Source organism: Heterocephalus glaber, unplaced genomic scaffold (genome assembly GCF_053883595.1).
Source record: "Heterocephalus glaber isolate CG9 unplaced genomic scaffold, H.glaber_assembly_v1.0 deba00000546, whole genome shotgun sequence".
Taxonomy (NCBI): Eukaryota; Metazoa; Chordata; class Mammalia; order Rodentia; family Bathyergidae; genus Heterocephalus; species Heterocephalus glaber.
Genome location: NW_028258147.1, coordinates 24,422,947 through 24,436,860, shown reverse-complemented (window position 1 = coordinate 24,436,860; position 13,914 = coordinate 24,422,947). Strand labels below are relative to the sequence as shown.

General features: G+C 33.9%; 1 protein-coding gene and 1 pseudogene across 6 annotated transcripts in view; one reads left to right on the top strand and one right to left on the bottom strand.

Annotated features, from left to right (window-relative positions):
• Positions 1-13,914, top strand: part of Phf14 (PHD finger protein 14) — a 320,314-nt gene that overhangs the window by 37,036 nt on the left and 269,364 nt on the right. For all 6 annotated transcript variants that reach the window (XR_015448743.1, XR_015448744.1, XM_087204669.1 and 3 more), the window contains exons 5-7: positions 172-331; positions 3,304-3,415; positions 11,156-11,293. Coding sequence is in view for 4 of the 6 variants with exons in the window: in XM_087204669.1 (XP_087060795.1) it covers positions 172-331; positions 3,304-3,415; positions 11,156-11,293 (410 nt within the window). In the remaining 2 variants the exon portion in view is untranslated. The remainder of the gene's footprint in view (positions 1-171; positions 332-3,303; positions 3,416-11,155; positions 11,294-13,914) is intronic.
• Positions 6,114-7,466, bottom strand: LOC101705875 (long-chain specific acyl-CoA dehydrogenase, mitochondrial pseudogene; annotated as a pseudogene).

Genomic DNA, 13,914 nt, shown 5'->3' with positions numbered 1-13,914 from the left:
TTTTGTAAATACTAATTTAAAAAAGAAACCCTATTTAATAATAAGTATTTATGGGTCGGGGATTTAGCTCAGTGGTTCCACCACCTGCGTCTGCAAGCACAAGGTCCTGAGTTCGATCCTTGGTAACAAAACAAAATAATAAGTATTTATTTCCTTTTTTTTTTTTCTTAGGTTGTTATGGAGTTGATGGAGAGAGTGACTCTATTATGAGTTCAGCTTCTGAAAACTCCACTGAACCTTGGTTTTGTGATGCTTGTAAATGTGGTGTTTCTCCTAGCTGTGAACTGTGTCCAAACCAGGATGGAATTTTCAAGGAGACAGATGCTGGAAGGTTGATGTCCTGATTATATTGTGTTCATATGCTGCTTTATGATATGTCTGCTTTTGACTCCTCTGTTCTTCTACTTATGATTTTCTGAGTTAAAAACTTCATTTGATTGCTTGGCATGAAGTAAATGCCAGTAGGCTACAAATGAGAGCAGGGAGGAAGACCGATTATTTATTGTGTCTGAGTGAAGAACAAGGAAAGCCTCTTTAACCGCTGAGATTTACTGGGAAATATTTTTATTAGCTATGGTGGCTATGACACATATAGATACGTCCCTTGATATGCAGCCTGGCAAAAATATCTGTTATTTACTGTTTGAATATTGTATATTGATGTTTACAGTCACATATAAGTATGGAAATTATAGGCTTTTATATAATTTTGCTGGATGCGATATCAGCTTGATTCAAGACATAAAAAGTCAAGAAAATTTGACAAGCCTTTAGTATTCTAGCTTTAAATGGAAAGCAGGAGAAAAGAAAGAATAATATATAGAAAGAGTGAAAAAGCTTAATTTTTGAAATTGACTTCTATCAAGTGGGCTTAATTGGAATTTTTTTCTCTTCTATTGTTGATGTGATCCCCAAGTTTTACATAGAAAATGTTGTGATGTAATGTGAGAAAACCATAAAGACATTCTTATGATTACATTTTTATTTCATATATTTTACCCCAACTTAAAGTGATCTTATAGACCTGATTATAGGAAATATTAGACATACCTTCCTTTTGTCTTTGTTGGTTGTCCTCTAGTCTGTTGTGAAATGAAGAAAGCTCTGAGCTAAATTCCTTGATTTTTCAAAGTAAGCACTACTAAGTGCAGTAAAAGGCAGCATTTAATTCTTTTAAGTCAGAGTTATCCCTAGCCATATTGTATTTTGAAATTACTTAATCCATTTGAGCCTATTTATTGATATGCAGAGTGAGAAAACTTAAGGCTTTTATTCCTTTCTAGCTAACATTCAAGGAGTGAAGACAGCAGATTTGACACATCTTTGTAACTTCTAATATGCCTTTGTAGTGAGTGCTCCCTGCCTGTTAGATACTTAGGAATTGTTTATTGAGTGAAGGAATGAAAATAACATACTGGAAATGAATGTATATTATAAAGGAACTATAAATATAAAGCATTTCATAATCACTTGATTGATTAATATAGTTCCCAGTCTGAAATGAATCTTTTGAGAAATGCATTTCTGCTTGGTCTGCCTTATTAACATGTATGCATTTAAAAGAATCTATAAGTAGTTTCTATGATAGAATGACAATTTTGACTGTTTTGTGGTGGTTTTATGTGATGTTTATTTTTCTGCTCCTTTCCCCAATCAACATCTGTCATCATAGCTCCAAGCAAAATGGATGGTAAAGTAACAAGGAAGATTTTGTTTTGATTTTTATTTCCTGATTTGACTTAATTACAAAATTCTAAAATATGTGTTGCTAAACACATAAAAAAGTATATACAGGTATTGAAAGTGACCAAAATTGTCTTAGCAGCAATTTTCACTTACTTTGATATGTATGTTAATAAGGATTCAAGTTGGTAGCCTTACATGAGTGGTTAGATGAAATGATGCGCCTGTGTACCAATCACACTGAAATAGCAGTTTAAATCTACAGTACTTGTATGGCTTGTTCTAAAACATTTTAAGAAGGTCAGTATGAAGCAAGCAGCCAGCTGTTGGATTTATCAAAAACTAACTCCTACAGAGTATAGCGACATTTAATACACCAGTGGAGCATGAAAAAACTGTACAAATTAAATTGAGAAAGCGGCTGCTTGTTGAAGATCTGTATCTTTATATTGAACTCCACAGAATGCATTAGAGAGGTTGGATTAAAATGTTCAATCAAGAAAATCTCAAAACCTTGGATTTTTTCCCCTATTAAACGATAATATTTTAAAAGATTTGTAACTTTTCCTTAGTGCCTCTATACAGTGATTCTTAGTTCTTTAAAACTCATATTATAAAACCAGAACCATGTCCTCTTCACAGCCTCTCATCTGGGATAAAGCAGAATTTGTTATTAATATATTCACAAGGTCAATAGAGACTTGCTATCTAATTTTTACCCCTTTTTTATAGAAGTGATAGATCTACTTAAATTTCAAAGACAGTGATTCAACATTGGTTGTAAACAAACAGAAGGAGTGTCTAACATATTAAAAGTGGTTCAGATCAATTTCAAAAACATGAAATTGGAACCAGTTCTTAAATTTTTAAAAGTCTACTGAAATGGGAAATTCTTTGTTTAATGTTACAGCATCATTCAGACTTTAAAAATATATTTGTATTTGGGTCATATAAATTTTAGTACATGCATTGTTTGGTGAGCAGATAAGATGAATGAAAATGTGACTGCCTTCTATTATTATGTTTGTTTTGTATCTTCTTCCAGTGATCAGCTTTGAACCTGGGAAGAGTTAAACTGCACATCAAAACATATTTTAAAATATATCCTTAAGGATTACATGACAGCTTTTGGAAGAATAACAATAAAGAACAATTTTATCTAATTACTGCAGAGTAACCTTACAGTTCTTAAATTAGAATCCTTAATTCTTAAATTAGAATCCTTAGTTCTCGAATGCTTATAGCAATGACTGTGAATACTTTTCATATGCATATGAAAATGTTTTGTTTCCCTTGAATAGTAGTTTTATGCAAATGTTTAAGCATAACAGATAAGAGCACTGTACAGTGAAATTTAGTGAAGGGCAATTATAGTTAAATCTGAGTTTTGGGTAAGCTACTGAAAAAGTAATGCTTAACTCAGGCATGTTTTCTGTAACTGCTGTCATTCTGTTGATGTTCAATATTCTTCATTTACATGTCTGAAATTAAGATTTTAACATTTGATCAAATAATTCTTTCAGTAGTATTTTAAGATGGCACTTTTTTTATATGTTTGTTTTCCATGTGAGAATTTCGTGAAAGGATCTGATAAAAAATCATAATCTTCTCTCCTTATAGATGGGTTCACATTGTCTGTGCCCTCTATGTACCTGGGGTAGCCTTTGGAGATATTGACAAATTACGACCAGTGACACTAACAGAAATGAATTATTCCAAATATGGTGCCAAGGTGAGACAAAGAGATTTTGATTGTCTAAAAGAGAGAATTTTTGCTTGTTAGTTTATATGGCTTTTTATTTATAGCATTGGTGTGTTTAGAAGTGCTTATTAGTATGCTATTTGCTCAGCCCTTTAGTACTAAATCATTTATTAATGATGCAGTTTTCCTAGAAATCTAGTAATGTATAATTTCTCTTATAGATTATTCTTAATACAAAATAATCTATGGAGTAAAATGATAATTGATACTACAGCTATTTCCCTGGCACAAGACACACTGACTAAATATATTGTTCAATGTTATTTATAATCAATTGGATCAAATATAATCCTAGTTTCTGACTTTTGAAGTGGAATTTATCAAAATTATAAAAAAGAATATAAGAAGCACTTTATATTTTGTTCAGTTTTCAAATACTTTGTTTTTATGATTGCATTAACTTCTGCCAAGCAAATGATTCTCAGCTTTGACAGTTTATAAATTGGATTTGATCCATCAAACTTCAGGTTGATAAATGATTAAAAATGCTCTTATTAATAACTTTAATGTAAGTATATAATTACTATAAACAAAGAAGGGAAAAGAAAAAGTGAAAATAGAAGGAGGAAATGGAAACAAAGCTTTTTGCTCATAGGGAAGAGGGCTTGAGGGGTGGAATAGGATAAAATAAAATAAAATTTATTTTAAAAAATATATAATTACTGTAAATGTCCTTGGAAACCTAGAATTAATTAGGTAACAGTACAGTCTCTACTGTCTACAGGGATATTGGGAAGGAAGACTCTTGAGTACCATCAATAACATAAAACATAAACGGTAGGGTAAGGAACTTAGTCCTTTCAGGCTGCTGTAATCAATATCTTAGACTGGGTAATGTATAAATAAAAATTTCTCATAGTTCTTAAGGCTGAGAAATCCAAGATCAAAGTGCTGGCAGATTAGGAGTTTGGTGAGGGTTTGTTCTCTGCCTCAGAGATGGCACCTTGTCACCATATCCTCATTTGGCTGAAAGAGACAGCTTGTATAAGGGCACTAATTTGCTTCATGTGGGAAGAACCCTCATGACCTAATAACTTCTCAAAAAGCCTTCTTAATATTACCACATTGGATATTAGCTTCCTACGTAAGAATTTTGAGGGGGCAGCAACTGTCAAATCATATCAGGAACTTATAAATTATTATACTTTGGAATATTCTAATAGTGAAAATTCAAAAATTTGAAAGCTTCTTATATTATACCTGGGATATCTTCCTTGAGCTCTGACCCCGCCTTACAATCCTGTCCCCATATCCTTGGCCCCTGTTTCTTTTCCAGTACCATGCTTCAGCTTTGGTAATTGGAATAGTACAATAACTTCAGCTGCCTTCTCCAGAATTAATTAAAGCCTCAGATCCTGAACTTACGTTCCTGGTCCTTAGGTAACTACCCTGTCATATTACCTCTCTGATGCTTTTGAATAGTAGTTAAAAACAAAAACAACAAAATGTTTGTCAGGATTTTCTAGTTAGTTAGGTTACAGTCATTTGCACTATCTAGTTCACCATTACAGCAAATGGAAGTTACTACTTTTTATGATAGCAGCTTCATTATTCACAAAGCACAGAGCTTATAAAAGACTAGTTTAAATAATTATCAGTAAGGACATATTTTACCATATGTATAAATCTACAAGCGATTAAAAATCTCAAGTAATATTAAAGATCATTTCTCATTTGACAGTATTTCCCATGCAAATATAACATTTTAAATAAGCCTAATTGGTTTTATATCTCTCTGTTTATAAGGAAAGAGAAAAAATTCTTTTGGAATAATTGAGAGGCCTTTTGGGACATCGCACAGTTAGTTCAAGATGAAAGTCGCTTAAATTAGAATTTGATTTTGGGAAGTGGTCAAAAATGTCTTTAAGACACTTGATTAAATATGACCACAGGTCACTCTGAAACAATATTTAATTGTACAGAGAGACAAAACATTTTATGGGCAGATACAGAAAGTTACATAAATATAGAAAAACCTTAGTTCTTTTAATGGAGAGGACTCAATTTTCTTAAGTAAACAAAGACCTGTTAAAAGATAGTATGATGCACAGGAACTTGTTTTGTAAGACTCACAATCCTTTTTTCCTAGGCAGGTTTCCTAAAAAAAAAAAAAAAAAGGAAACCTTTCAGAGTTTCTTACTTTTTAAGAAGTTTTATTTTTAATTGATTTATAATAACTGCATATGTTGATAGAGTAAAATGTCATGTTTTGTTTGAGGAATAGGTTCCATTCATTACATAAAAATAGGGGGTTGGTGTAGCATGGTGTTACCAGTGTTCTAGGGAATTTGGAGCAAAACATACATAGCTGAGTGTCTTTAAATTCTAAATTCTATTTATTTTCCCCTTTACAAGTGCATGGTCAATGTTATTAATGTTTTTATAGCATGACAATATAAAATTAGTTCTTCAATTCTAAGGATTTATATAATTAATACTTTTTAGAATTTTAGAGATAAATGAAATATTAAGGCTTCTAGGGTTAAAAAAATCTTTGACTTCTACATAAAAAAATTAAAAATTAAACTTTTTATGAGAAAATTTGATATTTTGGATTCAAAAATTTCTCTTCCTCTGTGTTAATCTGTATTTGATTTCTTTCTCTATAGACAGAGCACATAAAAAGCACGTGCCGTGTTCCTCCTTTTCCAGTTTAGATTTTGTCTTTAGTAGATTTAAAACCTGATTAGCTATAATAGGATTCCAGGATGTGGGCAGATGCCTACTGGTCACGGATGATAGCTCTTGCAATCAGTTTCTTCATTATTTCATTGGTACCACCATAGATTGGCTGAACTCGGGCATCCACATAAGCTTTTGCAATCGGGTATTTCCCACATGTATCCCCATCCTCTGTGGAGCTGTACACAATCATAGGCTACACTGTTTTGTAGCTCAGATGCCCAATATTTTGCCATGGAAGCAGGGGCAGAGTCCAGATGTTTCGTTTCATGCAGCTGCAGACAGCTGTCGACAAAAGCTCTGGTTACACATATGTGTGTTTTTAATTCTGCTAGTTTATGCTGCACAGTCTGTATGTGTGAAACTGTTTTCCCAAAAGCTTTTCTTTGCTTAACATAGTTCCTGTTTTCTTCAAACATGAATTCACAGGCAGAAATTGCAAAATCAGCAATTAACAACCTTTCCTGTGGAAGCTCTTGTATGAGGTAATAGAAGCCTTTATTCTCTTCTCCAAGTAGGGCACTAGCTGGCAATTGGACATCTTCAAAGAATAGTTCTCCAGTATCCTGGGCTTTTAATCCCATTTTATGTAGCTTCCGACCCTTGATAAATCCTTTCCTTCCATTTTCCACCAGAAAAAGGCTAATGCCATGCAGGTGATAAAGCTTCATGATTTGTAACCCGTGACTACAATCACAACATCACTTAACCAGCCATTAGTGATGAACACCTTGCTTCCATTGAGAATCCAATCACTTCCATCTTTTTTGGCATTTGTTCTTACTCCTTGTAAGTCACTCCCAGCCCCAGGCTCTGTCATTGGTGTGGCACCAATACATTTGCCTGCAGTCATCTGGGGGATGAAGTGCTTAATCTGTTCTTCTGAGCCATAGTTTGCAATATAGGGCATGACAATATCTGAATGAAGAGTAAAACCTGGACCTGAACAATTTATGTAGGATTGCTCCTCCCAAACAACAGCTGCTGAGTACAGGTCACCACCAATCCCACCATGACTTTCTGTAATGTTGACACCAAGCAGTCCCTGTTTTCCAGCTTTTTCCCAAAGCTCCCTACTCACTTCTCCAGCTTTCTCCCATTCTGCATGATTAGGAACCACTTCTTGAAAAAACTTTCTTACACTTTCCCAGAAAATGTGCTTCGAAGAAAAGATTCTTCTAATTCCTATATCTGTAAATCTTTTAGCAGAAGAACTTTCTAGACGTGCTTCCCCTCCAGAATGAGAACAGTTCATGGCGGGCTGGCACCAGGCAAGGCAGGCGCCCAGGAGGGGTAGGGACCCACTGACGAGGTGCACAGCCATGGCGGGACAGCGAGGGGCGGCGGTGGGGCTGAGGGACGAGGCTGCGCAGGAGGCTCTTCAGAGTGTCCTTGGCAGGCGTGGGGTGGGGCCCAGAGTTTCTTACTAAGTGGTGACTGGTACTCCAAGAAAATTTGATTTCCTTAGAGAAAACCAAATTCTGGTTTTATATCATTGTACTTTTGAAACTATATTTTGATATTAATGTTCAGATTAAAAAAACTTGTACTTCTCTTCAGATCTCAGGCAGCTTGATCACTCATAGAAGTCCTTTATTGACCCTTGTTTTCTACAAACCTTGTGCAGTTTTCTTATATCCATTAATTTTTGTCCTGTTTTTTAACCTCTTTCCCATTGTGCAGTAGTCATTCTACTTTAGAAGAAAAATTAATTTTCCTAACAAAACATATCCTTTACAAAAACATATCCTTCATACCCCATGGCTTCACTTACCTGGAATATTGTTTCTCTTACCATTTCTCGTTTTCATTATCATAGATTAATTTAGAATTCTTAACTTTCAATAGCTTTATTTTCTAGTGAGAACAGGGGTTAAGCAATTGTGAACTACCTGGCATGTATTGACATCCAGTAAATTAAAAGTATTTTATAATTTCTAGAATCATGTGCTTTCTCATAGTGAAGATTTTTCACTAGTAACATAGCACATGATTACTAACAGATCCAATTATCTTTATTTTCTTTGTAGTAAGAGGTCCAAAGTGGATAAGCTTATATTCAGTAATTAATATTTTAGTATTTTTTTCTTAAGTGGAAATGATTTAGATACTCAGTGAATATCCATAATTTAACTTAGCAAAATTCCGGGGGTGTAAGGTACCAATGAGATTTGGGGAGCTGTTTTTAAGTAGACAGGATATAACATCAAACAAGGATTGCCATACTCAAGCTATTTCTCTGTTAATTGGTTTTATAGGCAGTCTTCACAAAAGCAAGGGTCCAAAAAAGTTAAATACGTGAGAGTTTTATTTTTCTGCTGTCTTTAAACTTACTGATAGTCATTAAAAAGATTGCTTTTTATAAGGAGTCTTAGAGAAGCAGTTTTTTGATTCATTTAATCTTTTAGGTCCTTATGCATACCAATCAAAAACAACATCCCATTGTGTTGAGGATTCTTGGATTCTTTCCTTATAAGTGAACAATTTTGTCAAGATTACTGTAATTCTGAGTTGTCCTTAGTAAACTCATATTTCTCTCTCTCTCTCTCTCTCTCTCTCTCTCTCTCTCTATATATATATATATATATATATGTTTCGTGCTTGTAATTTTTAAACAAAACTAGCTGGTGTTTTAGGATTTGGAGCCCTGAACTCCTTAGATGAGGACACATTTTTAAAAAGTGCCTACCTGAGACCTGAACCAAATCCAGCTATTTATTAAACTCAGTCTGATTCTGGACCAGTCCAATTAAAGAAATGCTCAAAGACAGAGAGCTCAAAAATACAAGTTTTCAGATCCTGAATCTGAGAGGAACTTACCCACCCATACCCTCTAGTTACAAAGGAGAGCATCAAGCACTGGTCTCCTGACTTCTCTTGGTTGCTCGTTGCTCCTGGGGATTGTTATAGGTCTCCTTTGGTTCCACTTCTGACAAAAAAACGTTTAAAGAAAACTTTAGACAAAGTAAGTTTAGCAGTGCTTATTTGAGCATTAAAAGATTTATAAATCAAGCACCACCAAAAACTAGAAGAGATTTAGAGATCTCTGTTTTAACATTATGAGCAGCAGGCTTTTATATGCTTAATGTGGAAGTAAAGTAGTTTCTTAATGGACTATAGGTATGTGTTTACCTTGTATGGGTAGGCTCTGGTGGAAAATCTCAACTTACATATCTGATGGTTAGTTGGCTGTGATAAGCTGAAGCTCGCTTGTTAAAAAAATTTGATCATTCACAAGGGATTCCTGTAAATTAAAATTTAGTTTGCTTGTGTGAAAATTTGGGACAAATATCCTCTTGCTTTAATTTATTTGGCTTTAATCAAGTATCATTGGGAAGTGGAGGTGAAAATTATATACACTAGCTTATCTGCAAAATCAAACTCAGTGTTGTGAGTTGTATCTGGAACAGCTCTTCTTGGTCACATTGTGTACTCATTTCCCCAACCTGATTACATTTTACTCCCGTTCTCTCAGTTTCTTAGTTCCCTGGCATTTTAAATAATTCGGGCAATTATGGAAGATTCCAGGTTTTTTTGATAAATTATTCCATGGCCTTATTAAGGCTTTATTGTCTGCAAAGTTTTCATTGTGTACATTGTGAAATCCCTTGGTCAGTTTCATTTTATATTAAATAAATCACATAGAGGATTATTCTAAGCAATTTGGAGTACAAGATTCCTCAGATTTAGAAGGATTTATTTTCAAACAGTGTTGGTGTCCTTTAATTTCTGTTTTCCTCTCTCCTTCCCTTTCTTTTACCTTCTGTCTCTGTTACTTTTGGTGTGTAGTTAGATTGCTATTTGCTAGTATTTTATGTCATACATGATCTACTTTTATAGATAAAAGACCCTTAGTTAGATAATAGAATGTCAGGATTTCAAAAAAATTTTTTTACATCTATTCCCTGACTAATTCTCATTGTTTTATTCATTGCTGGTGTCTGGTCTACCCAGGGGGTAGTCACTATGTAGTATTAAAGCAGTATTTTTAGTGTCTAAAGAAACTTTTCTATTTTTCCCTTTACATATTTCCCTCATATTTAGTTTATTAGGAATGTATATAGTAAACACTTCAGTAATGGTCCATTGACATTCTTTCCCATTTTAGCAGGTTTGTCTTTTATGAAGATTTGTTACTAAAGAAGATTATATATTAGGTTTAGGGTCTCCTTTTTTATTAAGAATGGGAGGTTTTAAATAATTTAGTAGTATGTACTTTTCATTGTAAATGTTCCCTTTTTTATTTAGAAAGCATATAAATAATTTGCTATGTTATATATCACTATCAGTTTCTCCAAATTATCAAAATTGCTATTCTTTAAAAGGTATTTTAAAAAATTATGATATTTTTGGATACAGTATGCAGATTTTTTAGCAGATAGTTTCTTATTTTCATTTTTGAAGCAATATAATATTAAAAGTTAGTGTAGCTTAATGGCAGTTTTTAAAATAAGATTGTCCTTGGGCTGGGATTTAGCTCAGTGGTTTCACTGCCTGCTGCTCAAGAACAAGGACCCGAGTTCGATCCCCGGTACCCAAAAAAACAAAACAAAACAACAACAACAAAAAAATAAAATAAGATTGTCCTCCTAGTGTGAAGTCTGACTCCCAGTTACTTTTTTATTATTTTAAGCAAGTGCCTTAACTTATATCCATCCCGCATATCTCATATGTAAGATAGGAATAATTCTCACTCACTTCTTCAGCATACTTGTGTTAAGTGATTACATATATTAATAGATGTGAAGCAATTTAGATAGTACTGGCACATACTTAGTCTTCAAATAATATTTATTTGTTTTGACTATTACATTAGTTGAATTTTTATTCATTGGAATGATGTAAAGAATTACCTTTGTCATGTAAACTCTTGGCTTGTCTACAATTGTTGCTTGTGTTGGTACCCTGTTGGTTCCCTATTATGTAGTATTTCTTTAGAATTTAAATATTTAGTATTTGATTTATATGAGCATACAGCCTTTGTTTTGGAAATATTTTTCCTCTGAGAATCTTCCTGTTCTCTTATAGGAATGTAGCTTTTGTGAAGACCCTCGCTTTGCTCGAACCGGAGTTTGCATTAGCTGTGATGCAGGGATGTGCAGAGCCTATTTTCACGTGACCTGTGCCCAGAAAGAAGGTTTGCTTTCAGAGGCAGCAGCAGAAGAGGTAGGTTGATTTAACCCATAGTTGGTGAATATGTTTATAAGATTTCTTATGTCTTATAATAGATACAAAGCAAAGAAGAAAATTTAAAATTTATTCTTAAAGTATTTGGTTAGATCATTGATCTGAAACTTTAAGAGTAAATATCTGAGTTTTGACAGTCTTAAAGCATGTCAGACTTTTAGAAAATATTAGAATTTTTATAGTGAGACTTGATAGATAAAATGAAACATTTCCAAGGTATTTTAACCATTATCAGTATATTTTGTATGAGAATCTGAAATTGTATTTGAGTAACCAAATAGAATTGTTATACTGTTGTACTGGTCAACTTTTCTATCACTGGAAAAAATACCTGACACCTACAATTTAAGATCTGCTTCCTGGTTCTATCAGTAAAAGGCCATAGAAGTTTTGGTTTGTGACTGTCCTTACGAGACTCACTCACACTGAAGGGTCTTGGTTAATGGCAGTCCCTATGGACCCTCTTGAAGTATGAACTGGACACTGACTTTTAAGTAATCTTTCATCCTTCCCTCTGGGCCACAGTCATGAACTGTGACACATCTCTTCATCTAAAGGCATGAACATTAAAATGAAACAAAAAACCCCTGTAATATTAAGCTAAATACTGTTTGTAACCTGTGCTCTGTATGTCTGTGTCTGTGGGCTAATTTGGGAGAATTTACAGGGAAACCTGAAATTCATCAGGATGTAGAACTTGGAACTCAGGCTTCTTTCTTGCAGGGTTGCCTCCCATGATTGATTAGATAGCTGCCCTGGAATAATAAACTGGCTTTTCTTCCTAGTTGCTGTCTTGCTCAGTGTACTCTTTTTCTGGGGAAGGGAATGTTGGCTGTAGACTATTTACTTTTTTCCTGGTTTATTATTGATACAGGAAATAATGCTGGAGATGAAGTATGAAATATTATATATATCCTAACCTGTTAGATGTCTGATTATGCTGAGCTCCTGTTCTCTAAAAATTGAAGAATGAATTCTAGGAACAACAGAGGTTAAGAGTAGGAAGATATTTATTGATAGGATAGATTTTGAGAGGCAGGAGGGGACCTAAATGGGTAGATGGGGACCCCACTCTATAGGGGAGTTTTTTGTAGTAAAACCCATGTGGGTTCAGCGTAGGCCACAGCCATGATCAACCAGTAAGGTTAAAAGTGTAATCACTTAGGGAATAGTGGTCTAATTGGGAAATAAGTCACACAACAAGTCTGACTACAAGTAAACGGTGGGTCCAGAGGTCCTGATAATCAACCAGGGTGACTAATGTCTGTCTAAACTTCATTAGGCCCAGTGTTTATCCTTTGAGGAGGTATACAGGTCTGGTTATCTTGTCCTTATCTTGAGTCCCGGTCTCCAACAGATGTGTCTGGCCTCAGTTGTGTTGTGTTTCACCTTTGTCTTGACTCTCTCGAGGACCTAGCACTATCTGACTGCCTATAGTATTTCTACCTAACTCAGTTGTCTATAATATTATGATAAGCACTTAGAGAATTAGAAAACTATAAAGGTTTCTGAACAGTGTTTCAGAATTCAAGATTTTACATAAATAGGTATTAGTGAGGTTTGCTTTTGAAAGTAGTCATTTTTGTTTATTTGTATGTGGTTATCCTGTACATTCAGATTCATGGAGTGTTACCGCATTTTAAAATTAAACATTTTAAATTAAAATAGATCTATTGTTTGCAAGCATAACTTGTCTCAGTTTCAGTTTTATATTCTCTTTAGCCTTTCTAAGAATTTTTAAAGACTTGTTTATCAAGTTGGATCTGTATTTTTTTCCCATGGCTTTTTTTTTTTTTTTTATGAAGACTTATTTATCTAGTGCAACACTTTATGAGGTGTTTTTACTTTAAATTGCTTTTTTTAAATTTATTTTTTATTAGTATATGTTTGCAGTACATATGATTATATTTATCCTGGGGGGTTGGCACATGTACATAGCACATATTAATTCTATTTTCATTCCCTATCCCTCCCATCCCTTCCTGTTTTTCCACCTCTTGGTCCTCTTCTCATTTGCAAAAGCTCTATTTCCATTTTTCTCCCAGTTATTTTTTTCTATCTCCCTCTCCCTCCCTCCATTTCTTGTTCCCCCTCCTGCCTGAAAAATACATCCCTACTTCCTATCATCTATCTTTTATTTTGCTCTGTATTTTTATTTTTTGGGTTTTCTCATGTAAAAGAATCCATGTGATATTTAAACTTGTGTCTGATTTATTTCATTTAATATTATAGTCTCAAGGTGTATCCATTTATCTATGAATGCCTCAAGTTCATCTGTCTTTTTGGTAGAGTAGTACTTCATTGTGTATAAGTACTACATTTTCTTTATCCATTCATCTGTGGATGGTCATATCGGTTGTTTCCAAGATTTATCTATTACAAATTGTGCTGCTATAATCATGGGTGTGCTTGTTTCACTGTAATATGATGATTTATTTTTTTAGGAAGATACCTAGAAGGGGAATAGTTGGATCAAATGATATTTCTTTTTTAATTTTTTAAGAAAATTTATTTTATTTTATTTTTTGGGTACTGAAGATTGAACTCGGGTCCTTGCGCCTGCACGGCAGGCGGCAGAACCACTGAGCTAAATCCCTGGC